This window comes from Oncorhynchus clarkii, unplaced genomic scaffold (assembly GCF_045791955.1).
Source record: "Oncorhynchus clarkii lewisi isolate Uvic-CL-2024 unplaced genomic scaffold, UVic_Ocla_1.0 unplaced_contig_5646_pilon_pilon, whole genome shotgun sequence".
Lineage (NCBI taxonomy): Eukaryota > Metazoa > Chordata > Actinopteri > Salmoniformes > Salmonidae > Oncorhynchus > Oncorhynchus clarkii.
The window spans coordinates 97,368-122,732 of record NW_027258006.1 but is presented as its reverse complement, the minus strand read 5'-3'; the positions used below and the strand labels follow the sequence as shown (position 1 = coordinate 122,732).

The window sequence follows — 25,365 nt, the reverse complement described above, 5'->3', positions numbered from 1 at the left end:
CCATACTATACTATACAATACAATATTCTACAGTACCGTACTATACCATACTATACTATACAATACCATACTATACCATACTATACACTACTATACTATACAATACAATATTCTAGAATACCATACTATACGATACCATACTATACAATACAATGTTCTACAATACAATACTATACAATACCATACTATGCAATACAATGTTCTACAATACTATACAATACCATACTATACCATACTATACAATTCAATATAATACAATACCATACTATACTATACCATACTATATACAATATTCTACAATACAATACTATATGATTCAATACATAGATGCCGAGTAATAGGATACAGTACGTCTTCTGACCACTAGAGGACAGTAAAACACCACTTTTCACCATTGTTCCTTGAGAGAAACAGTATAGTGAAATGTAGAGTAACTTACTGTTGTGCGTTTAAGTATCTTCCCTTTGGCACTTTTTCACACCTGGATGTGCATTGATTGAGGCAATTCAGATTAGGTGTCTCTTTCAAAGGATGCCTATATTCTCTATCCCTCATTGACCCCTTTCTCCCTGGCCTTGGCACCCGTCTTGTCCACTACCCTCAAGTAGAGTCACCCCTCTCTGACTTCTAACCCCTTGCCTCTGTAGGTTGAGGTAAGTACGAGGCGTTAGTGGAGATGAGTTGTTCCTCTCTGAGCTCTAACCCCTGACCTCTGTAGGTGGAGATGACTAAGTATGAGGCGTTAGTGGAGATGAGTGATCCCTCTCTGACCTAACCCCTGACCTCTGTAGGTGGGGGTGACTAAGTATGAGGCGTTAGTGGAGATGAGTGACCCCTCTCTGACCTAACCCCTGACCTCTGTAGGTAGAGGTGACTAAGTATGAGGCGTTAGTGGAGATGAGTGACCCCTCTCTGACCTCTAAACCCCTTGACTCTGTAGGTGGAGGTGACTAAGTATGAGACGTTAGTGGAGATGAGTGACCCCTCTCTGAGCTCTAAACCCCTTGACTCTGTAGGTGGAGGTGACTAAGTATGAGGCGTTAGTGGAGATGAGTGATCCCTCTCTGACCTCTAACCCCTTGCCTCTGTAGGTGGAGGTGACTAAGTACGAGGCGTTAGAGGAGCTGAGTGACCCCTCTCTGACCTCTAACCCCTTGCCTCTGTAGGTGGAGGTGACTAAGTACGAGGCGTTAGAGGAGCTGAGTGCGGAGGTGAAACTGAAACAGCTGCTGTGGGACTCTCTGGAGGAGTGGGACGCCCTGCAGGCCGGCTGGATGGAGGTACAGTATGGAAACATGCAGGGGGTTAGATATCACACACACAACACTGTGTTCCCTACCGTACACTACTGACAAAGGGGATTGTTCCTCTATTCTTCACTGTCTCAAAGTCTCACCTTTTGCATTCTGACCACACTGCTGTAGCCTCAGAAAATGAGGCTACAGCAACATATTCTGCCTGTGTGTCTTCCTTCTCAGTGTATGTAATAACAGTAGTATACTCCACCTGTCTTCTCAGTGTATGTAATAACAGTAGTATACTCCACGTGTCTTCTCAGTGTATGTAATAACAGTAGTATACTCCACCTGTCTTCTCATTGTATGTAATAACAGTAGTATACTCCACCTGTCTTCTCAGTGTATGTAATAACAGTAGTATACTCCACCTGTCTTCTCAGTGTATGTAATAACAGTAGTAAACTCCACCTGTCTTCTCAGTGTATGTAATAACAGTAGTATACTCCACCTGTCTTCTCAGTGTATGTAATAACAGTAGTATACTCCACCTGTCTTCTCAGTGTATGTAATAACAGTAGTATACTCCACCTGTCTTCTCAGTGTATGTAATAACAGTAGTATACTCCACCTGTCTTCTCAGTGTATGTAATAACAGTAGTATACTCCACCTGTCTTCTCAGTGTATGTAATAACAGTAGTACACTCCACCTGTCTTCTCAGTGTATGTAATAACAGTAGTATACTCCACCTGTCTTCTCAGTGTATGTAATAACAGTAGTATACTCCACGTGTCTTCTCAGTGTATGTAATAACAGTAGTATACTCCACCTGTCTTCTCAGTGTATGTAATAACAGTAGTATACTCCACGTGTCTTCTCAGTGTATGTAATAACAGTAGTATACTCCACCTGTCTTCTCAGTGTATGTAATAACAGTAGTATACTCCACCTGTCTTCTCAGTGTATGTAATAACAGTAGTATACTCCACGTGTCTTCTCAGTGTATGTAATAACAGTAGTATACTCCACCTGTCTTCTCAGTGTATGTAATAACAGTAGTATACTCCACCTGTCTTCTCAGTGTATGTAATAACAGTAGTATACTCCACCTGTCTTCTCAGTGTATGTAATAACAGTAGTATACTCCACCTGTCTTCTCAGTGTATGTAATAACAGTAGTATACTCCACCTGTCTTCTCATTGTATGTAATAACAGTAGTATACTCCACCTGTCTTCTCATTGTATGTAATAACAGTAGTGTACTCCACCTGTCTTCTCAGTGTATGTAATAACAGTAGTATACTCCACCTGTCTTCTCAGTGTATGTAATAACAGTAGTATACTCCACCTGTCTTCTCAGTGTATGTAATAACAGTAGTATACTCCACCTGTCTTCTCAGTGTATGTAATAACAGTAGTATACTCCACCTGTCTTCTCAGTGTATGTAATAACAGTAGTATACTCCACCTGTCTTCTCATTGTATGTAATAACAGTAGTATACTCCACCTGTCTTCTCAGTGTATGTAATAACAGTAGTATACTCCAACTGTCTTCCCAGTGTATGTAATAACAGTAGTATACTCCACCTGTCTTCTCATTGTATGTAATAACAGTAGTATACTCCACCTGTCTTCTCAGTGTATGTAATAACAGTAGTATACTCCACCTGTCTTCTCACTGTATGTAATAACAGTAGTATACTCCACGTGTCTTCTCAGTGTATGTAATAACAGTAGTATACTCCACCTGTCTTCTCAGTGTATGTAATAACAGTAGTATACTCCACCTGTCTTCTCAGTGTATGTAATAACAGTAGTATACCCCACCTGTCCTTCTCTCTCTCCCTCCCAGTGTAAGTTTGAGGAGTTGGACCCAGAGACTCTGAGTGCCCAGGTCAATAAATATGCCAAGTGTGTGAACCAGCTGGAGAAAGGCCTGCCACCCAACAGTGTGGTTCCACGACTCAAAGAGCACGTTGAGGGCATGAGAGAGAAGGTATGATGTGTGTTGTGTAGGATGATTCTCTCCAGGTGATGTCGATATGATGTGTGTTGTGTAGGATGATTCTCTCCAGGTGATGTCGATATGATGTGTGTTGTGTAGGATGATTCTCTCCAGGTGATGTCGATATGATGTGTGTTGTGTAGGATGATTCTCTCCAGTTGATGTCGATATGATGTGTGTTGTGTAGGATGATTCTCTCCAGGTGATGTCGATATGATGTGTGTTGTGTAGGATGATTCTCTCCAGTTGATGTCGATATGATGTGTGTTGTGTAGGATGATTCTCTCCAGTTGATGTCGATATGATGTTTGTTGTGTAGGATGATTCTCTCCAGTTGATGTCGATATGATGTGTGTTGTGTAGGATGATTCTCTCCAGTTGATGTCGATATGATGTGTGTTGTGTAGGATGATTCTCTCCAGTTGATGTCGATATGATGTGTGTTGTGTAGGATGATTCTCTCCAGGTGATGTCGATATGATGTGTGTTGTCTAGGATGATTCTCTCCAGGTGATGTCGATATGATGTGTGACAGAAGGTTATTTTTTGTTACGGTCTGTAATGTACTGTATATGCATGAGTGAACAAACATTAGGAACACCTGCTCTCTCCATGACAGACTGACCAGGTGAAAGCTATGATCCCTTATTGATGTCACTTGTTAAATCCACTTCAATCAGTGTAGATGAAGGGGAGGAGACGGGTTAAAGAAGGACGTTTAAGCCTTGAGACAATTGAGACATGGATTGTGTGTGCCATTCAGAGGGTGAATGGACAAGACAACAGATTTAAGTGTGTGAACAGGGTATGGTAGTAGGAGCCAGGTGCACCAGTTTGAGTGTGTCAAGAACTGCAACGCTGCTAGGTTTTTCATGCTCAACAGTTTCCTGTGTGTAACAAGAATGGTCCACCACCCAAAGGACATCCAGCCAACTTGACACAACTGTGGGAAGCATTGGAGTCAACTTAGGCCAGCTTCCCTGTGGAACGCTTTCCACACCTTGTAGAGTCCATGTCCTGATCAATTGAGGCTGTTCTGAGGTCAGAAGGGGTGGCAACTCAATATTAGGAAGGTGTTGCAAATGTTTTGTACACTCAGTGTGTGTGTGTTACCTGGCTGTGGGTGTGTGTAACGTGTGTGTTACCTGGCTGTGGGTGTGTGTAACGTGTGTGTTACCTGGCTGTGGGTGTGTGTTACCTGGCTGTGTGTGTGTGTGTGTGTTACCTGGCTGTGGGTGTGTGTGTGTGTGTGTTACCTGGCTGTGGGTGTGTGTGTGTGTGTGTTACCTGGCTGTGGGAGTGGGTGTGTGTGTGTTACCTGGCTGTGTGTGTGTGTTACCTGGCTGTGGGTGTGTGTGTGTTACCTGGCTGTGGGTGTGTGTGTGTTACCTGGCTGTGGGTGTGTGTGTGTGTGTGTGTGTTACCTGGCTGTGGGTGTGTGTGTGTGTTACCTGGCTGTGGGTGTGTGTAGGTTACCTGGCTGTGTGTGTGTGTGTGTTACCTGGGTGTGGGTGTGTGTGTGTTACCTGGCTGTGGGTGTGTGTTACCTGGCTGTGTGTGTGGGTGTGTGTGTGTTACCTGGGTGTGGGTGTGTTACCTGGCTGTGGGTGTGTGTAACGTGTGTGTCTTTTCTCCCTCCAGCTCCCAGTGATCACAGACCTGCGTAACCCGTGTCTGAAGGGCAGACACTGGGAGATTCTGGAGGCCGTCATAGAGGCCAGTCTCCTGGAGGAACCTCAAACTCTGGCCTCTCTAGAGGGACTCAACATCTTCAGCTACAGCGAAGCGATACAGGAGGTAACACCCTCCCTCTGCTAAGACATGGACATACAGGAGGTAACACCCTCCCTCTGCTATGACATGGACATTCTGGAGGTAACACCCTCCCTCTGCTATGACATGGACATACAGGAGGTAACACCTTCCCTCTGCTATGACATGGACATACAGGAGGTAACACCCTCCCTCTGCTATGACATGGACATACAGGAGGTAACACCCTCCCTCTGCTATGACATGGACATACAGGAGGTAACGCCTTCCCTCTGCTATGACATGGACATACAGGAGGTAACACCCTCCCTCTGCTAAGACATGGACATACAGGAGGTTACACCCTCCCTCTGCTATGACATGGACATACAGGAGGTAACACCCTCCCTCTGCTATGACATGGACATACAGGAGGTAACATCTGCTATGACATGGACATACAGGAGGTAACACCTTCCCTCTGCTATGACATGGACATACAGGAGGTAACACCTTCCCTCTGCTATGACATGGACATACAGGAGGTAACACCTTCCCTCTGCTATGACATGGACATACAGGAGGTAACACCTTCCCTCTGCTATGACATGGACATACAGGAGGTAACATCTGCTATGACATGGACATACAGGAGGTAACATATGACATGGACATACAGGAGGTAACATCTGCTATGACATGGACATACAGGAGGTAACATCTGCTATGACATGGACATACAGGAGGTAACATCTGCTATGACATGGACATACATGAGGTAACATCTGCTATGACATGGACATACAGGAGGTAACACCATCCCTCTGCTATGACATGGACATACAGGAGGTAACACCCTCCCTCTGCTATGACATGAACATACAGGAGGTAATACCCTCCCTCTGCTATGACATGGACATACAGGAGGTTACACCCTCCCTCTGCTATGACATGGACATACAGGAGGCAACACCCTCCCTCTGCTATGACATGGACATACAGGAGGTAACACCCTCCCTCTGCTATGACATGGACATACAGGAGGTAACATCTGCAATGACATGGACATACAGGAGGTAACATCTGCTATGACATGGACATACAGGAGGTAACATCTGCTATGACATGGACATACAGGAGGTAACACCCTCCCTCTGCTATGACATGGACATACAGGAGGTAACACCCTCCCTCTGCTATGACATGGACATACAGGAGGTAACACCCTCCCTCTGCTATGACATGGACATACAGGAGGTAACACCCTCCCTCTGCTATGACATGGACATACAGGAGGTAACACCCTCCCTCTGCTATGACATGGACATACAGGAGGTAACACCCTCCCTCTGCTATGACATGGACATACAGGAGGTTACACCCTCCCTCTGCTATGACATGGACATACAGGAGGTAACACCCTCCCTCTGCTATGACATGGACATACAGGAGGTTACACCCTCCCTCTGCTATGACATAGACATACAGGAGGTAACACCCTCCCTCTGCTATGACATGGACATACAGGAGGTAACACCCTCCCTCTGCTATGACATGGACATACAGGAGGCAACACCCTCCCTCTGCTATGACATGGACATACAGGAGGTAACATCTGCTATGACATGGACATACAGGAGGTAACATCTGCTATGACATGGACATACAGGAGGTAACATCTGCTATGACATGGACATACAGGAGGTAACATCTGCTATGACATGGACATACAGGAGGTAACATCTGCTATGACATGGACATACAGGAGGTAACATCTGCTATGACATGGACATACAGGAGGTAACATCTGCTATGACATGGACATACAGGAGGTAACATCTGCTATGACATGGACATACAGGAGGTAACATCTGCTATGACATGGACATACAGGAGGTAACATCTGTTATGACATGGACATACAGGAGGTAACATCTGCTATGACATGGACATACAGGAGGTAACATCTGCTATGACATGAACATACAGGAGGTAACATCTGCTATGACATGGACATACAGGAGGTAACATCTGCTATGACATGGACATACATGAGGTAACATCTGCTATGACATGGACATACTGGAGGTAACACCATCCCTCTGCTATGACATGGACATACAGGAGGTAACACCCTCCCTCTGCTATGACATGAACATACAGGAGGTAATACCCTCCCTCTGCTATGACATGGACATACAGGAGGTTACACCCTCCCTCTGCTATGACATGGACATACAGGAGGCAACACCCTCCCTCTGCTATGACATGGACATACAGGAGGTAACACCCTCCCTCTGCTATGACATGGACATACAGGAGGTAACATCTCCAATGACATGGACATACAGGAGGTAACATCTGCTATGACATGGACATACAGGAGGTAACATCTGCTATGACATGGACATACAGGAGGTAACACCCTCCCTCTGCTATGACATGGACATACAGGAGGTAACACCCTCCCTCTGCTATGACATGGACATACAGGAGGTAACACCCTCCCTCTGCTATGACATGGACATACAGGAGGTAACATCAGCTATGACATGGACATACAGGAGGTAACATCTGCTATGACATGGACATACAGGAGGTAACATCTGCTATGACATGGACATACAGGAGGTAACATCTGCTATGACATGGACATACAGGAGGTAACATCTGCTATGACATGGACATACAGGAGGTAACATCTGCTATGACATGGACATACAGGAGGTAACATCTGCTATGACATGGACATACAGGAGGTAACATCTGCTATGACATGGACATACAGGAGGTACCAACTACAGTCTTGTTGATGTAGTTGTATGTATCCATTCCGTTGTAGCAGGTGAAGCAGGCCAAACAGAAGCAGTACAGTAAAGTGTTTGACCCAGTCTGGTTCTACTCTTCCAGGTGTCAGGACAGGCTTCAGGAGAGGCATCGCTGGAGACCATCCTTAAAAAGGTAGGACAGACCCAGGAAGAACATGTTGTAGTTCTACTTCCTGTAATTCCTATTGTCTAAACTCAACCCCACTGTGTAGGTTGAGGATTCCTGGAAGACCACGGAGTTTCCGGTTCTCTCCCACCGGGAGTCTAAAGACCTGTTCATCCTGGGAGGAACTGATGACATTCAGGTGCTGCTGGATGACAGTACCATCAACATGGCCACGGTGGCGTCCTCTCGCTACGTCGGCCCCATCAAGACCAGAGTAGACGAGTGGCAGAGGCAGCTAAACCTCTTCAGCCAGACACTGGTGAGACCGAGACCAATCACATTCATTTACTGTTTTGGCTAAACTCAAGGTGAGAGACTAGAGACCAGATCAAATGGATGGGACTGTGTGATGATGCTGTTTTATACGCCAAATGGTCATGTATCAAATGAAAATGGTAATGTATCAAATGCTAATGGTCATGTATCAAATGAAAATGGTCATGTATCAAATGCTAATGGTCATGTATCAAATGAAAATGGTCATGTATCAAATGAAAATGGTCATGTATCAAATGAAAATGGTCATGTATCAAATGAAAATGGTCATGTATCAAATGAAAATGGTCATGTATCAAATGAAAATGGTCATGTATCAAATGAAAATGGTCATGTATCAAATGCTAATGGTCATGTATCAAATGCTAATGGTCATGTATCAAATGCTAATGGTCATGTATCAAATGCTAATGGTCATGTATCAAATGCTAGGTAATTCTCTCCTCCTTCTCCCCCCTCTACCCTTCAAACCCTCTTTCTCTCACTGATTTACTTCTCTCCCTCTCTCTCTTCATTTTGTTCTTTCTTGTCTTTCTTTCTCTCTCTGGCTGTACCTGCAGAGTATCTTCAGTGTTCCAGAATATAACCTCCCTCTCTCTCTCTCTGTCTCTTACTCTCTCTCTGTCTCTCTCTCTCTCTGTCTCTTACTCTCTCTCTCTCTCTCTCTCTCTCTCTCTCTCAATTCAATTCAATTCAATTCAAGGGCTTTATTGGCATGGGAAACATGTGTTAACATTGCCAAAGCAAGTGAGGTAGACAACATACAAAGTGAATATATAAAGTGAAAAACAACAAAAATTAACAGTAAACATTACACACACAGAGGTTTCAAAACAGTAAAGACATTACAAATGTCATATTATATATATATATACAGTGTTTTAACAATGTACAAATGGTTAAAGGACACAAGATAAAATAAATAAGCATAAATATGGGTTGTATTTACAATGGTGTGTGTTCTTCACTGGTTGCCCTTTTCTCGTGGCAACAGGTCACAAATCTTGCTGCTGTGATGGCGCACTGTGGAATTTCACCCAGTAGATATGGGAGTTTTTCAAATTTGGATTTGTTTTCGAATTCTTTGTGGATCTGTGTAATCTGAGGGAAATATGTCTCTCTAATATGGTCATACATTGGGCAGGAGGTTAGGAAGTGCAGCTCAGTTTCCACCTCATTTTGTGGGCAGTGAGCACATAGCCTGTCTTCTCTTGAGAGCCATGTCTGCCTACGGCGGCCTTTCTCAATAGCAAGGCTATGCTCACTGAGTCTGTACATAGTCAAAGCTTTCCTTAATTTTGGGTCAGTCACAGTGGTCAGGTATTCTGCCGCTGTGTACTCTCTGTTTAGGGCCAAATAGCATTCTAGTTGGCTCTGTTTTTTTGTTAATTCTTTCCAATGTGTCAAGTAATTATCTTTTTGTTTTCTCATGATTTGGTTGGGTCTAATTGTGCTGCTGTCCTGGGGCTCTGTAGGGTGTGTTTGTGAACAGAGCCCCAGGACCAGCTTGCTTAGGGGACTCTTCTCCAGGTTCATCTCTCTGTAGGTGATGGCTTTGTTATGGAAGGTTTGTGAATCACTTCCTTTTAGGTGGTTGTAGAATGTAACGGCTCTTTTCTGGATTTTGATAATTAGTGGGTATCGGCCTAATTCTGCTCTGCATGCATTATTTGGTGTTCTACGTTGTACACGGAGGATATTTTTGCAGAATTCTGCGTGCAGAGTCTCAATTTGGTGTTTGTCCCATTTTGTGAAGTCTTGGTTGGTGAGCGGACCCCAGACCTCACAACCATAAAGGGCAATGGGCTCTATGACTGATTCAAGTATTTTTAGCCAAATCCTAATTGGTATGTTGAATTTTATGTTCCTTTTGATGGCATAGAATGCCCTTCTTGCCTTGTCTCTCAGATCGTTCACAGCTTTGTGGAAGTTACCTGTGGCGCTGATGTTTAGGCCAAGGTATGTATAGTTTTTTGTGTGCTCTAGGGCAACAGTGTCTAGATGGAATTTGTATTTGTGGTCCTGGTGACTGGACCTTTTTTGGAACACCATTATTTTGGTCTTACTGAGATTTACTGTCAGGGCCCAGGTCTGACAGAATCTGTGCATAAGATCTAGTTGCTGCTGTAGGCCCTCCTTGGTTGGTGACAGAAGCACCAGATCATCGGCAAACAGCAGACATTTGACTTCGGATTCTAGCAGGGGGAGGCCGGGTGCTGCAGACTTTTCTAGTGCCCGCGCCAATTCGTTGATATATATGTTGAAGAGGGTGGGGCTTAAGCTGCATCCCTGTCTAACCCCACGACCCTGTGTGAAGAAATGTGTGTGTTTTTTGCCAATTTTAACCGCACACTTGTTGTTTGTGTACATGGATTTTATAATGTCGTATGTTTTACCCCCAACACCACTTTCCATCAGTTTGTATAGCAGACCCTCATGCCAGATTGAGTCGAAGGCTTTTTTGAAATCAACAAAGCATGAGAAGACTTTGCCTTTGTTTTGGTTTGTTTGGTTGTCAATTAGGGTGTGCAGGGTGAATACATGGTCTGTTGTACGGTAATTTGGTAAAAAGCCAATTTGACATTTGCTCAGTACATTGTTTTCATTGAGGAAATGTACGAGTCTGCTGTTAATGATAATGCAGAGGATTTTCCCAAGGTTACTGTTGACACATATTCCACGGTAGTTATTGGGGTCAAATTTGTCTCCACTTTTGTGGATTGGGGTGATCAGTCCTTGGTTCCAAATATTGGGGAAGATGCCAGAGCTAAGTATGATGTTAAAGAGTTTTAGTATAGCCAATTGGAATTTGTTGTCTGTATAGTTGATCATTTCATTGAGGATACCATCAACACCACAGGCCTTTTTGGGTTGGAGGGTTTTTATTTTGTCTCTCTGTCTCTGTCTCTCTCTGTCTCTCTCTCTGTCTCTGTCTCTCTGTCTCTGTCTCTCTCTCTGTCTCTCTCTCTCTGTCTCTCTCTCTGTCTCTCTCTCTCTGTCTCTCTCTCTCTGTCTCTCTCTCTCTCTCTCTCTCTCTCTCTCTCTCTCTCTCTCTCTCTCTCTCTCTGTGTCTCTCTCTCTCTCTCTCTCTCTGTGTCCCTCCCTCCCTCCCTCCCTCCCTCCCTCCCTCCCTCCCTCCCTCCCTCCCTCTCTCTCTCTCTCTCTCTCTCTCTCTCTCTCTGTCTCTCTCTCTCTCTGTGTCTCTCTCTGTCTCCCTCTCCCTCCCTCCCTCCCTCCCTCCCTCCCTCCCTCCCTCCCTCCCTCGCCCTCTCTCTCTCTCTCTCTCTCTCTCTCTCTGTGTCTCTCTCTGTGTCTCTCTCTGTCTCCCTCCCTCTCCCTCCTCTCCCTCCCTCTCTCCCTCCCTCTCTCTCTCTCTCTCTCTCTCTCTCTCTCTCCCTCCCTCCCTCCCCCTCCTGAAGGAAGAGTGGCTGACGTGTCAGCGAAACTGGCTGTATCTGGAGAGTATCTTCAGTGTTCCAGAATATAACCCCTCTCTCTCTCTCTCTGTCCCTCCCTCCCTCTCTCTCTCTCTCTCTCTCTCTCTCTCCCTCCCTCCCTCCCTCCCTCCTGTAGGAAGAGTGGCTGACGTGTCAGCGTAACTGGCTGTATCTGGAGAGTATCTTCAGTGCTCCAGACATCCAGAGACAGCTTCCTGCTGAAGCCAAGATGTTCCTCCAGGTGGACAAGTCCTGGAAGGAGATTATGAGGAAGGTCAACAGGCTTCCCAATGCTCTGAGGGCTGCTACACAGCCAGGTAACTAACTCTCTCTCTCACACACACACTCAGAGAGAGAGAGAGAGAGAGAGAGAGAGAGGTATCACCCCCCCCCCCCCACCCCCACCCCCCCTGTTCTCTTTGTCTCTCTACAGGTCTGCTGGAGATCTTCCAGAACAACAACGCCCTGCTAGACCAGATCCAGAAGTGTCTGGAGGCCTACCTGGAGTCCAAGAGAGTCATCTTCCCCAGGTACTGTGTTGTCTGCATGTATCTCTCTAGGACCAGGATTGGTGGTCAACGTCTGAACCACTTGGTTAATCTGCTGATGTCATGTCTAACTGTGTTGTGATGTTCCCTGTGGTGAAATGTTGGAAGACACTTCATGAATCAACGCGTCCGTCTCTCGGTACCGTTCTCAGGTTCTACTTCCTGTCCAACGATGAGCTCCTGGAGATCTTGGCTCAGACCAGGAACCCCCAGGCTGTTCAGCCCCACCTAAGGAAGTGTTTTGATGCTATCGCCCGCCTGGAGTTCGCCCTGCTGCCCCCTCCACCCCCCGGCGCCATGACAACGCAGCCTGCAGACGGAGAACAAGAGAAGGTCTACAGCAACGACATTCTGGCCATGGTATCACCTGAAGGAGAGAAGGTAATATACTGGTTATGGTCTCACCTGAAGGAGAGAAGGTAGGTAATATACTGGTCATGGTCTCACCTGAAGGAGAGAAGGTAGGTAATATACTGGTCATGGTCTCACCTGAGAGAGAGAGAAGGTAGGGTAATATACTGGTCATGGTCTCACCTGAAGGAGAGAAGGTAGGTAATATACTGGTCATGGTCTCACCTGAGAGAGAGAGAAGGTAGGGTAATATACTGGTCATGGTCTCACCTGAGAGAGAGAGAAGGTAGGGTAATATACTGGTCATGGTCTCACCTGAAGGAGAGAAGGTAGGGTAATATACTGGTTATGGTCGCACCTGAGAGAGAGAAGGTAGGTAATATACTGGTCATGATCTCACCTGAGAGAGAGATAAGGTAGGTAATATACTGGTCATGGTCTCACCTGAGAGAGAGAGAAGGTAGGTAATATACTGGTCATGGTCTCACCTGAGAGAGAGAGAAGATAGGTAATATACTGGTCATGGTCTCACCTGAAGGAGAGAAGGTAGGTAATATACTGGTCATGGTCTCACCTGAAGGAGAGAAGGTAGGTAATATACTGGTCATGGTCTCACCTGAAGGAGAGAGAAGGTAGGTACTAAACTGGTCATGGTCTCACCTGAAGGAGAGAAGGCAGGTAATATACTGGTCATGGTCTCACCTGAAGGAGAGAGAAGGTAGGTAATATACTGGTCATGGTCTCACCTGAAGGAGAGAAGGTAATATACTGGTCATGGTCTCACCTGAGAGAGAGAGAAGGTAGGTAATATACTGGTCATGGTCTCACCTGAAGGAGAGAAAGTAATATACTGGTCATGGTCTCACCTGAAGGAGAGAAGGTAGGTAATATACTGGTCATGGTCTCACCTGAAGGAGAGAGAAGGTAAGTAATATACTGGTCATGGTCTCACCTGAGAGAGAGAGAAGGTAATATACTGGTCATGGTCTCACCTGAAGGAGAGAAGGTAATATACTGGTCATGGTCTCACCTGAAGGAGAGAGAAGGTAGGTAATATACTGGTCATGGTCTCACCTGAAGGAGAGAAGGTAGGTAATAAACTGGTCATGGTCTCACCTGAGAGAGAGAGAAGGTAGGTAATATACTGGTCATGGTCTCACTTGAGAGAGAGAGAAGGTAGGGTAATATACTGGTCATGGTCTCACCTGAAGGAGAGAAGGTAGGCAATATACTGGTCATGGTCTCACCTGAGAGAGAGAGAAGGTAGGGTAATATACTGGTCATGGTCTCACCTGAGAGAGAGATAAGGTAGGTAATATACTGGTCATGGTCTCCCCTGAGAGAGAGAGAAGGTAGGTAATATACTGGTCATGGTCTCACCTGAAGGAGAGAATGTAATATACTGGTCATGGTCTCACCTGAGAGAGAGAGAAGGTAGGTAATATACTGGTCATGGTCTCACCTGAAGGAGAGAAGGTAGGTAATATACTGGTCATGGTCTCACCTGAAGGAGAGAAGGTAGGTAATATACTGGTCATGGTCTCACCTGAAGGAGAGAAGGTAGGTAATATACTGGTCATGGTCTCACCTGAGAGAGAGAGAAGGTAGGTACTAAACTGGTCATGGTCTCACCTGAGAGAGAGATAAGGTAGGTAATATACTGGTCATGGTCTCACCTGAAGGAGAGAAGGTAGGTAATATACTGGTCATGGTCTCACCTGAAGGAGAGAAGGTAGGTAATATACTGGTCATGGTCTCACCTGAGAGAGAGAGAAGGTAGGGTAATATACTGGTCATGGTCTCACCTGAAGGAGAGAAGGTAGGGTAATATACTGGTCATGGTCTCACCTGAGAGAGAGAGAAGGTAGTTAATAAACTGGTTATGGTCTCACCTGAAGGAGAGAGAAGGTAGGTACTAAACTGGTCATGGTCTCACCTGAGAGAGAGATAAGGTAGGTAATATACTGGTCATGGTCTCACCTGAGAGAGAGAGAAGGTAGGTAATATACTGGTCATGGTCTCACCTGAGAGAGAGAAGGTAGGTAATAAACTGGTCATGGTCTCACCTGAGAGAGAGATAAGGTAGGTAATATACTGGTCATGGTCTCACCTGAGAGAGAGAGAAGGTAGGTAATAAACTGGTCATGGTCTCACCTGAAGGAGAGAAGGTAGGTAATATACTGGTCATGGTCTCACCTGAGAGAGAGATAAGGTAGGTAATATACTGGTCATGGTCTCACCTGAGAGAGAGAGAAGGTAGGGTAATATACTGGTCATGGTCTCACCTGAAGGAGAGAAGGTAGGGTAATATACTGGTCATGGTCTCACCTGAGAGAGAGAGAAGGTAGGTAATAAACTGGTTATGGTCTCACCTGAAGGAGAGAGAAGGTAGGTAATAAACTGGTCATGGTCTCACCTGAAGGAGAGAAGGTAGGTAATATACTGGTCATGGTCTCACCTGAAGGAGAGAAGGTAGGTAATATACTGGTCATGGTCTCACCTGAAGGAGAGAAGGTAGGTAATATACTGGTCATGGTCTCACCTGAAGGAGAGAGAAGGTAAGTAATATACTGGTCATGGTCTCACCTGAGAGAGAGAGAAGGTAATATACTGGTCATGGTCTCACCTGAGAGAGAGAGAAGGTAGGTAATATACTGGTCATGGTCTCACCTGAAGGAGAGAAGGTAGGTAATATACTGGTCATGGTCTCACCTGAGAGAGAGAGAAGGTAGGTAATATACTGGTCATGGTCTCACCTGAGAGAGAGATAAGGTAGGTAATATACTGGTCATGGTCTCACCTGAAGGAGAGAAAGTAATATACTGGTCATGGTCTCACCTGAAGGAGAGAAGGTAATATACTGGTCATGGTCTCACCTGAGAGAGAGAGAAGGTAGGTAATATACTGGTCATGGTCTCACCTGAGAGAGAGATAAGGTAGGTAATATACTGGTCATGGTCTCACCTGAAGGAGAGAGAAGGTAGGTAATATACTGGTCATGGTCTCACCTGAAGGAGAGGAGACCTCCCTGTCTTTCTCTCTGTTGATTATTTCACTGTCACTGCAGATGGATCTTCAGACGTCAAGATGGACGTAACAAAGTTTTTAATGAAAATGTTATCCTTGACTTCCATTACAATATTTGGTGTGTGTGTAGTTGTGTGTGTTCATTCTGTGTGTGTGTATTTGTGTGTGTTCATTCTGTGTGTGTGTATTTGTGTGTGTTCATTCTGTGTGTGTGTATTTGCGTGTGTTCATTCTGTGTGTGTGTATTTGTGTGTGTTCATTCTGTGTGTGTGTATTTGCGTGTGTTCATTCTGTGTGTGTGTATTTGTGTGTGTTCATTCTGTGTGTGTGTAGGTGGGCCTGGCTAAAGGTCTGAAGGCGCGTGGTAACGTAGAGGACTGGCTGGGTAAAGTAGAGGAGGCCATGTTCTCTTCCCTCCGCCGCCTCAGCAAGGCCTCCATCGCTGACTACCAGAGTAAAGAACGAGAGGAGTGGGTGGTGGCTGGACACCCCTCACAGGTACACACACACACACACACACACACACACACACACACACACACACACACTAACCTCCATCGCTGACTACCAGAGCAAACAACGAGAGTAGCCTCTGAAGAAATGAATGAATTCCTATTGTATGTTTATCATGTGTTGTAAACCTGGTGTCTGTAAGAGGTTAATGTCCATCTGCAGTGTTCCTCTGTGTCCACCAGGTGGTGTTAACTATCAGGTGTCTGTAAGAGGTTAATGTCCATCTGCAGTGTTCCTCTGTGTCCACCAGGTGGTGTTAACTATCAGGTGTCTGTAAGAGGTTAATGTCCATCTGCAGTGTTCCTCTGTGTCCACCAGGTGGTGGTAACCATCAGGTGTCTGTATGAGTTAATAACCATCTGCAGTGCTCCTGTGTGTCCACCAGGTGGTGTTAACCATCAGGTGTCTGTATGAGTTAATGTCCATCTGCAGTGCTCCTGTGTGTCCACCAGGTGGTGTTAACCATCAGGAGTCTGTATGAGTTAATGTCCATCTGCAGTGTTCCTCTGTGTCCACCAGGTGGTGGTAACCATCAGGTGTCTGTATGAGTTAATAACCATCTGCAGTGCTCCTGTGTGTCCACCAGGTGGTGTTAACCATCAGGTGTCTGTATGAGTTAATGTCCATCTGCAGTGTTCCTCTGTGTCCACCAGGTGGTGGTAACCATCAGGTGTCTGTATGAGTTAATAACCATCTGCAGTGCTCCTGTGTGTCCACCAGGTGGTGTTAACCATCAGGTGTCTGTATGAGTTAATGTCCATCTGCAGTGTTCCTCTGTGTCCACCAGGTGGTGTTAACCATCAGGTGTCTGTAAGAGGTCAATGTCCATCTGCAGTGTCCCTCTGTGTCCACCAGGTGGTGTTAACTATCAGGTGTCTGTAAGAGGTTAATGTCCATCTGCAGTGTTCCTCTGTGTCCACCAGGTGGTGGTAACCATCAGGTGTCTGTATGAGTTAATGTCCATTTGCAGTGCTCCTGTGTGTCCACCAGGTGGTGTTAACCATCAGGAGTCTGTATGAGTTAATGTCCATCTGCAGTGCTCCTCTGTGTCCACCAGGTGGTGTTAACTATCAGGTGTCTGTGTGTTCCTCTGTGTCCACCAGGTGGTGTTAACTATCAGGTGTCTGTGTGTTCCTCTGTGTCCACCAGGTGGTGTTAACCATCAGTCAGTTGATGTGGTGCAGAGACCTGGACGGCTGTCTGGAGGGAGACCACGACCACTTCATGGCCCTGCAGGACTTTGAATATGTCAACATTGATGTACGACCGTCCACAATGACTGTTTTCAACAGCCTACAGTGGTGACAACACCTTGGAACAGAGATGTTTATCTTCATAGAAATACTTTTGTTTTTTATCATTTGATGATTCTCCTCGTGTCTGTCTGTCTGCTTGTCTGTCTGCTTGTCTGTCTGCCTGCCTCCCTCCCTACTTGTCTGTCTGTCTGCTTGTCTGTCTGCTTGTCTCCCTCCCTACTTATCTGTCTGTCTGCTTGTCTGTCTGCTTGTCTGTCTGCCTGCCTCCCTCCCTACTTGTCTGTCTGTCTGCTTGTCTCCCTCCCTACTTATCTGTCTGTCTGCTTGTCTGTCTGCTTGTCTGTCTGCCTGCCTCCCTCCCTACTTATCTGTCTGTCTGCTTGTCTGTCTGCCTGCCTCCCTCCCTACTTGTCTGTCTGTCTGCTTGTATGTCTGCCTGTCTGTCTGCCTGCCTCCCTCCCTACTTGTCTGTCGGTCTGCTTGTCTATCTGCTTGTCTGTCTGCCTGCCTCCCTCCCTACTTATCTGTCTGTCTATCTATCTATCTGTCTGTCTATCTATCTGTCTGTCGGTCTGCTTGTCTGTCTGCTTGTCTGTCTGCCTGCCTCCCTCCCTACTTATCTGTCTGTCTATCTATCTGTCTGTCTATCTATCTGTCTGTCGGTCTGCTTGTCTGTCTGCTTGTCTGTCTGCCTGCCTCCCTCCCTACTTATCTGTCTGTCTGCTTGTCTGTCTGCCTGCCTCCCTCCCTACTTGTCTCTCTGTTTGCTTGTCTGTCTGTCTGCCTGCCTCCCTCCCTACTTGTCTGTCTGCCTATCTATCTGTCTGTCTGTCTATAGAGGCTGAATGCCCTAGCAGCCCTGGTTCGAGGCCAACTCCCCACCCTGCACCGTAACATCATCACAGCTCTCATCACCGTAGACGTGCACGCCAGGGACATTGTCACAGACCTCGTGGCCCGGAAGGTACTGTAAGGCCTGCAAACCACCCACTGCATCATGGGAAGTGTAGTTCATTCCAAAAAGATAGTTTTACATAAATCCAACACATAAATCCAACTTGTCTGATCAAAAATAACAGTTTATGTCCTGTTTATTTGGCCTTGACCTTGATTAGTGACCAAGGGTGTGTGTGTGTGTGTGTGTGTGTGTGTGTGTGTGTGTGTGTGTGTGTGTGTGTGTGTGTGTGTGTGTGTGTGTGTGTGTGTGTGTGTGTGTATGTGTGTCTGTGTCTGTGTGTGTGTGTGTGTGTGTGTGCGTGCGTGCGTGTGTGTGTGTGTGTGTGTGTGTAGGTTGACTCCAGCAGTAACTTTGAGTGGCAGAGGCAGCTGCGTTACTACTGGGACTTGGACCTAGATAACTGTGTAGCCAAGATGGCTCTGTCCACCTACATCTATGGATATGAATACCTGGGGGCCTGCCCTCGCCTCGTCATCACCCCACTCACAGTAATACACACACACACACACACACACACACACACACACACACACACACACACACACACACACGAGACAGTGACAAACAATGTATCAAAGCAACAGTCTAAGACATTGCAGATGGTATCCTTCTGTGCATGATTGTCTTGGTGTGTGTGTGTGTGTGTGTGTGTGTGTGTGTGTGTGTGTGTGCACCTGCACTTTGGGACATTTTCACTCATCAGACTGCATGGGGAAATCAGAAAAGCACTATGTGGGGAAAAATGTGTCAGGATGCCTTGATTAACATGCCCATGTTCCCCCGTGTCTCTGAGATTCTTCAAAGTAGCCACCCTTTGCCTTGATGACAGCTTTGCCCACTCTTGGCATTCTCTCAACCAGCTTCACCTGGAATGATTTTCCAACAGTCTTGAAGGAGTTCCCACATATGCTGAGCACTTGTTGGCTGCTCTTCACTCTGCGGTCCAACTCATCCCAAACCATCTCAATTGGTTGAGGTTTGGTAATGTGGATGCCAGGTCATCTGATGCAGCACTTCATCACTCTCCTTCTTGGTCAAATAGCCCTTACACAGCCTGGAGGTGTGTTGGGTTATTGTCCTGTTGAAAAATAAATGATAGTCCCACTAAGCGCAAACCAGATAGGATGGCGTATCGCTGCAGAATGTGGTGGTAGCCATGCTGGTTAAGTGTGCCTTGAATTCTAAGTAAATCACAGACAGTTTCACCAGCAAAGCACCCCCACAGCATCACACCTCTTCCTCCGTGCTTCACTGTGGGAACCACACATGCAGAGATCATCCGTTCAACTATCCTGCGTCTCACAAAGACATGACGGTTGGAACCAAACATCTCAAATTTGGAGTCATCAGACCAAAGGACAGATTTCCACCAGTCTAATGTCCATGGCTCGTGTTTATTGGCCCAAGCAAGTCTCTTCTTCTTATTGGTGTCCTTTTAGTAGTGGTTTCTTTCCAGCAATTCAACCACAAAGGCCTGATTCACGCAGTCTCCTCTGAACAGTTGATGTTGAGATGTCTGTTACTTGAACTATGTGAAGCATCTATTTGGGCTGCAATTTCTGAGGCTGGTAGCTCTAATGAACTTGTCCTCTGTAGCAGAGGTAACTCTGGGTCTTCCTTTACTGTGGTGGTCCTCATGAGAGCCAGTTAACTCTAATGAACTTATCCTCTGCAGTAGAGGTAGCTCTGGGTCTTCCTTTCCTGTGGCGGTCCTCATGAGAGCCAGTTAACTCTAATGAACTTGTCCTCTGGAGCAGAGGTAACTCTGGGTCTTCCTTTCCTGTGGCGGTCCTCATGAGAGCCGGTTTCATCATCGCTTTTGCGACTGCACTTGAAGAAAATTTCAAAGTTCTTAATTTTCCTGATTGACTGACCTTCATGTCTTAAAGTAATGATGGACTGTAGTTTCTCTTTGCTTATTTAAGCTGTTCTTGCCATACTATGGACTTGGTCTTTCACAAAAATAGGGCCATCTTCTGTATACCACCCCTAATTTGTCACAACACAACTGATTAGCTCAAATGCATTAAGAAGGAAAGAAATTCCACAACCCCGTTTTGTCTCTGTAGGATCTCTCCATCCATTAATCCCGTTGTATGTCTCTCTAGGATATCTCTAGTATCTCTCCATCCATTAATCCATTGTGTCTCTCTAGGATCTCTCTATGATCTCTCTAGTATCTCTCCATCCATTAACCCATTGTGTCTCTCTAGGATCTCTCTAGGATCTCTCTAGTATCTCTCCATCCATTAACCCATTGTGTCTCTCTAGGATCTCTCTATGATCTCTCTAGTATCTCTCCATCCATTAACCCATTGTGTCTCTCTAGGATCTCTCTAGGATCTCTCTAGTATCTCTCCATCCATTAACCCATTGTGTCTCTCTAGGATCTCTCTAGGATCTCTCTAGTATCTCTCCATCCATTAACCCATTGTGTCTCTCTAGGATCTCTCTATGATCTCTCTAGTATCTCTCCATCCATTAACCCATTGTGTCTCTCTAGGATCTCTCTATGATCTCTCTAGTATCTCTCCATCCATTAACCCATTGTGTCTCTCTAGGATCTCTCTAGGATCTCTCTAGTATCTCTCCATCCATTAATCCCATTGTATGTCTCTCTAGGATCTCTCTAGGATCTCTCTAGTATCTCTCCATCCATTAACCCATTGTGTCTCTCTAGGATCTTTCTATGATCTCTCTAGTATCTCTCCATCCATTAACCCATTGTGTCTCTCTAGGATCTCTCTATGATCTCTCTAGTATCTCTCCATCCATTAATCCCATTGTATGTCTCTCTAGGATCTCTCTAGGATCTCTCTAGTATCTCTCCATCCATTAACCCATTGTGTCTCTCTAGGATCTCTCTATGATCTCTCTAGTATCTCTCCATCCATTAATCCCGTTGTATGTCTCTCTAGGATCTCTCTAGGATCTCTCTAGTATCTCTCCATCCATTAACCCATTGTGTCTCTCTAGGATCTCTCTATGATCTCTCTAGTATCTCTCCATCCATTAACCCATTGTGTCTCTCTAGGATCTCTCTAGGATCTCTCTATGATCTCTCTAGTATCTCTCCATCCATTAACCCATTGTGTCTCTCTAGGATCTCTCTAGGATCGCTCCATCTATTAACCTGTTGTCTCTCTCTAGGATCTCTCCATCCATTAACCTGTTGTCTCTCTCTAGGATCTCTCCATCCATTAACCCATTGCATGTCTCTCTAGGATCTCTCCTTTCATTAACCTGTTGTCTCTCTCTAGGATCTCTCCATCCATTAACCTGTTGTCTCTCTCTAGGATCTCTCCATCCATTAACCTGTTGTCTCTCTCTAGGATCTCTCCATCCATTAACCCGCTGTATGTGTCTCTCTAGGATCTCTCTAGGATCTCTCTAGGATCTCTCCATCCATTAACCTGTTGTATCTCTCTAGGATCTCTCCATCCATTAACCTGTTGTATCTCTCTAGGATCTCTCCATACATTAACCTGTTGTATCTCTCTAGGATCTCTCCATCCATTGACCTGTTGTCTCTCTCTAGGATCTCTCCATCCATTAACCTGTTGTCTCTCTCTAGGATCTCTCTAGGATCTCTCTAGGATCTCTCCATCCATTAACCTGTTGTATGTCTCTCTCTAGGATCTCTCCATCCATTAACCTGTTGTATGTCTCTCTCTAGGATCTCTCCATCCATTAACCTGTTGTATGTCTCTCTAGGATCTCTCCATCCATTAACCTGTTGTATGTCTCTCTCTAGGATCTCTCCATCCATTAACCTGTTGTATGTATCTCTCTAGGATCTCTCCATCCATTAACCTGTTGTATGTGTCTCTCTAGGATCTCTCCATCCATTAACCTGTTGTATGTGTCTCTCTAGGATCTCTCCATCCATTAACCTGTTGTATGTGTCTCTCTAGGATCTCTCCATCCATTAACCTGTTGTATGTGTCTCTCTAGGATCTCTCCATCCATTAACCTGTTGTATGTCTCTCCCTAGGATTTCTCCATCCATTAACCCGTTGTATGTCTCTAGGATCGTTGCTACCTGTGTCTGATGGGGGCTCTTCAGTTAGACCTTGGTGGGGCTCCAGCAGGCCCAGCTGGAACAGGGAAGACGGAGACCACTAAGGACCTGGCCAAGGCTCTGTCCATCCAGTGTGTCGTCTTCAACTGTTCTGATGGACTGGACTACAAGGTACTGATTAGACTGACCAGCACAGAACCTTCTATTCCAGGGTTTCCCAATCTCAGTCCTGCCCCGGCACTGCACGGCTGAGTCAAATAATCAGAGCCTGATGATGAGTTGGTTATTTCAATCAGCTGTGTAGTTTGGGGAACCCTGTTCTCTCCCCCTCTTCCTTTACCCTTCTAATCCTAACCCTCTGTCCCTCTCTCTCCTATTGTCTTTGTTTTACCCAGACACTAACACTAGGGGACAGTGTCACCACAGCAGTGGACTTTCTTCATAATGAAGGATCCTGTTTTATTCCTGCTATCTGCTTAACCAATCACCTGCCTGTGTTGTAGATGATGGGGAAGTTCTTCAGTGGTCTGGCCCAATCAGGGGCCTGGTGTTGTTTTGATGAGTTTAACCGCATCGACATCGAGGTGCTGTCTGTCATCGCCCAGCAACTCATTACTATCCGCAATGCCAAGATGGCCAAGGTATACCCTCCCCTTTCCCCTGCCTGTCCCAATATCTTTACATTTAGAAACTGGGTGGTTCGAGCCCTGAATGCTTATTGGCTGAAATCCGTGGTATATTAGACAGTATACTACCGGTATGACAAAACATTAATTTTTTACTGCTCTAATTATGTTGATAACCAGTTTATAATAGCATTAAGGCAACCCTGGGTTTGTGGTATATGGCCAATGTAGCACGGCTAAGGGCTGTATCCAGGCACTCTGCGTTGTGTCGTGCTTAAGAACAGCCGTTAGCCGTGGTATATTGGCCAATAACCACATCTCCTTGGGCCTTATTGCTGGAATATATCACAAATACAGTATATACTGGTACCTACAACTCACCACCATCCACAATGTGAATGTGGCCAAGGTCACACCTGGTGACCCACAGCCTTCCTAGTTCTAACCTCCATCCATCACACCAGTCAGGCAAGATTGATGTCCGCTCGGCTGAAGAAGTTGTTAGCCCTCTGAACTAAAGCCTGGATATCAGGTCTGTTTCTTCAGACCTCAGTGTAACAGAGGTAGTTTAACTAACAGAATCGTCTGTTCCTGTTGTCACGGTGATGTCTACTCTACCTAAGTAAACGACATGGTAGATGCTCACAACCCCGGTTCAGTCCTCCGTGTCAGGTGGTCTCTGTCTTGTAGCTGTCCAGGTTCATGTTTGAGGGCAGAGAGATCAAGCTGGTGATGACGTGTGCTGCCTTCATCACTATGAACCCGGGCTACGCTGGACGCACTGAGCTCCCTGACAACCTCAAAGCCCTGTTCAGACCCATAGCCATGATGGTGCCCAACTATGCCCTGATCGCTGAGGTACCTGGGGGGGCTACTGGGGGGGCTGGGGATGTGTTACGATGCTGAGGTCATTTGTAGCTGGGGACCAGATCATTGACTTCCGTTTCTCCCCCTCCATGCTTCCATTCTCTCCTCCTCTAGGTGATCCTCTACTCTGAGGGTTTTGAGTCCAGTAAGACTCTGGCCCGAAAGATGACCCAGATGTACAAGCTGTGTTCTGAGCAGCTCTCCCAACAGGACCACTACGACTTCGGCATGAGGGCCGTCAAGTCTGTCCTCGTCATGGCAGGGTAGGACCCACAAGGGGTGCTGTTCTATACTAGTCTAGGCTAGGACCCACAGGGGGTGCTATTCTATACTGGTCTAGGGTAGGACACAACGTTGTACCCACCCTGTTCAATCAAAGTTGCAAGATTTTGGGGGTAAAAACTCGTCATGACCAGATAGGACACAGAGAGAAAAACAGAACTCTATTCAATCAAAACCACCAGCCGGTATCTGACAGTTTCTGGGCTTTTTATGTACAAGGTCGTTTTATGTACAAATCAGATTGAAACGATGTTCAGTTTTATCCTCATAGTGCCGTTTACAGATCTCCCACTACCCAGAACCCTCTACCCAGAACCCACTACCCAGAACCCACTACCCAGAACCCTCTACCCAGAACCCTCTACCCATAACCCACTACCCAGAACCCTCTACCCAGAACCCACTACCCAGAACCCTCTACCCTTATGCATTTTACAGCCACTTCTATGCAAATGTGAACCTTTGGGTAGCGTTCCCAATGGCACCATATTCCCTATGCAGTGCACTACTTTTGACCAGCTTTATATAGAGAATAAGGTGCCATTTGGGACACAGTTCTTATTGTCAAAGCTGAGTGACACAGTGCAGGAGGGTGACAGGAAGAGCAGACTAGACGAGGGAAATCCTTGTTTCCTCTCTGCAAGGCTGACTCAGAGAGAATAGGATAGTAGCATATGACATCCTGCCTGGTCTACTGATCCATCACACGACAGCTCCCTGACAGGAAGGACTGAGACACTGTATCAACATCATATTAAAGATGATTGGCATCCTTCAGATCCTCCTGGTCTAGATGTGGTAGTAATGTCCCCTGTCTGTCCCATCCATCACACTCCTGGTCTAGATGTGGTAGTAATGTCCCATCCATCACTCTCCTGGTCTAGATGTGGTAGTAATGTCCCCTGTCTGTCCCATCCATCATCCTCCTGGTCTAGATGTGGTAGTAATGTCCCCTGTCTGTCCCATCCATCATCCTCCTTGTCTAGATGTGGTAGTAATGTCCCATCCATCACGCTCCTGGTCTAGATGTGGTAGTAATGTCCCCTGTCTGTCCCATCCATCATCCTCCTGGTCTAGATGTGGTAGTAATGTCCCCTGTCTGTCCCATCCATCATCCTCCTAGTCTAGATGTGGTAGTAATGTCCCATCCATCATCCTCCTGGTCTAGCTGTGGTAGTAATGTCCCCTGTCTGTCCCATCCATCACACTCCTG

General features: G+C 46.0%; 1 protein-coding gene across 1 annotated transcript in view; it reads left to right on the top strand.

Moving 5' to 3' along the window:
* LOC139394477 (dynein axonemal heavy chain 6-like) overlaps nucleotides 1-25,365 on the top strand; it is a 157,658-nt gene that overhangs the window by 38,522 nt on the left and 93,771 nt on the right. The window contains exons 19-34 of the mRNA XM_071142548.1: nucleotides 1,167-1,280; nucleotides 3,092-3,235; nucleotides 4,886-5,041; nucleotides 7,907-7,957; nucleotides 8,037-8,249; nucleotides 11,840-12,020; nucleotides 12,137-12,233; nucleotides 12,404-12,632; nucleotides 15,963-16,127; nucleotides 17,292-17,402; nucleotides 18,237-18,362; nucleotides 18,689-18,844; nucleotides 22,387-22,548; nucleotides 22,881-23,018; nucleotides 23,694-23,861; nucleotides 23,985-24,133. Of these exons, the coding sequence (XP_070998649.1) occupies nucleotides 1,167-1,280; nucleotides 3,092-3,235; nucleotides 4,886-5,041; nucleotides 7,907-7,957; nucleotides 8,037-8,249; nucleotides 11,840-12,020; nucleotides 12,137-12,233; nucleotides 12,404-12,632; nucleotides 15,963-16,127; nucleotides 17,292-17,402; nucleotides 18,237-18,362; nucleotides 18,689-18,844; nucleotides 22,387-22,548; nucleotides 22,881-23,018; nucleotides 23,694-23,861; nucleotides 23,985-24,133 (2,360 nt within the window). The remainder of the gene's footprint in view (nucleotides 1-1,166; nucleotides 1,281-3,091; nucleotides 3,236-4,885; nucleotides 5,042-7,906; nucleotides 7,958-8,036; nucleotides 8,250-11,839; nucleotides 12,021-12,136; nucleotides 12,234-12,403; nucleotides 12,633-15,962; nucleotides 16,128-17,291; nucleotides 17,403-18,236; nucleotides 18,363-18,688; nucleotides 18,845-22,386; nucleotides 22,549-22,880; nucleotides 23,019-23,693; nucleotides 23,862-23,984; nucleotides 24,134-25,365) is intronic.